A 1349-nucleotide genomic window follows, 5' to 3' on the forward strand; every position below is an offset into this window, starting at 1 on the left:
AGTACCGGCCGGCGGGGCTGCGGGAGCGGGTGGATGGCCTGGCTGCCTGCGAGGACATCCTGATGAACTTCCTGGTGGCCGCCGTCACCAAGCTGCCCCCCATCAAGGTCACCCAGCGGAAGCAGCACAAGGAGAGCATGTCCCAGCAGGTAGGGACACAGGGATGGGGATGTGGGGGAACCAGCTGAGGAGCAGAGCCCCTCACCCCCACCCTCCCCTCCTGCCAAGGTGAAGGGCACGGCGGGGGCGGCCGGCGGCCGGCGTTTCTCCCAGCGGCAGGACTGTCTCAACCAGCTGGTGGACTGGTTTGGCTACATGCCCCTCGTGTCCTCCCAACTGCGCCTCGACCCCGTCCTCTTCAAGGACCAGGTCTCCGTCCTGCGCAAGAAATACCCACGCTTGGAGAAACCCTGAGGACTGCTGGGGAGCAGGGTCAGGGTCCTGGTGCACAGAGACCCCCACCCCGGAGAAGGTGGCTGCTGCTGACGGGGTTTTACTCGTTGTTGTTGGGTTATATTTGTTATTGGGTTTTACCAGTGCAATAAAGGTGGGGGGGAGAGGCAGAGGCCACCCTGTGGCTGTGGGGTGGGGGGATTAGTGGGGAACAGTGGGAGCTTGTGCCATCGGCAGCCACCCAGACACCCTGGGAATAGCCTGTGCAGCTCCCGGCTGCACACCCAGCCCCCCCAGCACCCAGCCCTGCAGGGAGGGCGAGTCCTTTGGCTCCCTGAGGGCAAACAGAGCAGCGATAAGAGGTGAGAGCAGGGCCAGCCTGTCCTCCCTCCCCCCAGCTGGGACAAGCCCCCCCGCAGCTCCCGAGCACCTCAGCACTCCATTGCCTCCCAAGGCTCCCCCAGGCCAAAAAAGGGGGTCGTTTCAGCTGCCTTTCCCCCCAGTTGAATAGAAACAGGGAAAATGAAGGCTGCTGACTGTCCTTGCTGCCTTCCCAGGCACCTGAGGTGATGCCAGACCCAACATTCACACACACATGACCAGCCCTTTGCTCTGCTTTATTTTCCACGTATGAAAATATTCCCTCCCCGGGATGGGAGTGGGCTGCAGGGTGGGGGAGCTCAGTCGCGGGGGGGCTGGCACTGCCCGCAGTCCTGCATCTCCTCGGAGTAGCTCTCCACCTGGATGGTGGTGGTGTGGAAGTGGAAGGTGGCCTGCAACCGGGCACTGGCCTCCTCCAGCACCTCCTGTGCGCTGGCACCCGCGCCTGCGAGAGGCAAGGGAGGAGATGTGGGGCTGGGGGAGGTGGGATGGTGCAGGTGGACCCCCGAACCGCCCCCCCCCCAGAAGGCACTCACTGATGGCGATGTGCACTGAGAGCAGCGGGCGGGCCCGCC

The 1349-nt window shown here is 64.2% G+C and overlaps 2 protein-coding genes across 2 annotated transcripts in view; one reads left to right on the forward strand and one right to left on the reverse strand.

The window, feature by feature from the left end:
- EXTL1 (exostosin-like glycosyltransferase 1) overlaps window positions 1–414 on the forward strand; it is a 12878-nt gene extending 12464 nt beyond the window's left edge. The window contains exons 10-11 of the mRNA XM_010003667.1: window positions 3–149; window positions 229–414. Coding sequence (XP_010001969.1) covers window positions 3–149; window positions 229–414 — 333 coding nt within the window. The remainder of the gene's footprint in view (window positions 1–2; window positions 150–228) is intronic.
- Window positions 415–1073: 659 nt separating this feature from the next.
- The window catches only part of TRIM63 (tripartite motif containing 63, E3 ubiquitin protein ligase), a 23603-nt gene continuing 23327 nt past the window's right edge, over window positions 1074–1349 (reverse strand). The window contains exons 14-15 of the mRNA XM_010003688.1: window positions 1311–1349; window positions 1074–1219 (exon numbers count right to left, since the gene is read on the reverse strand). The exon at window positions 1311–1349 is cut by the window's right edge and continues 17 nt beyond it. Of these exons, the coding sequence (XP_010001990.1) occupies window positions 1074–1219; window positions 1311–1349 (185 nt within the window). The remainder of the gene's footprint in view (window positions 1220–1310) is intronic.

Source organism: Chaetura pelagica, unplaced genomic scaffold (assembly GCF_000747805.2).
Source record: "Chaetura pelagica isolate M959 unplaced genomic scaffold, ChaPel_1.0 scaffold698, whole genome shotgun sequence".
In the NCBI taxonomy this organism is placed as follows: Eukaryota; Metazoa; Chordata; class Aves; order Apodiformes; family Apodidae; genus Chaetura; species Chaetura pelagica.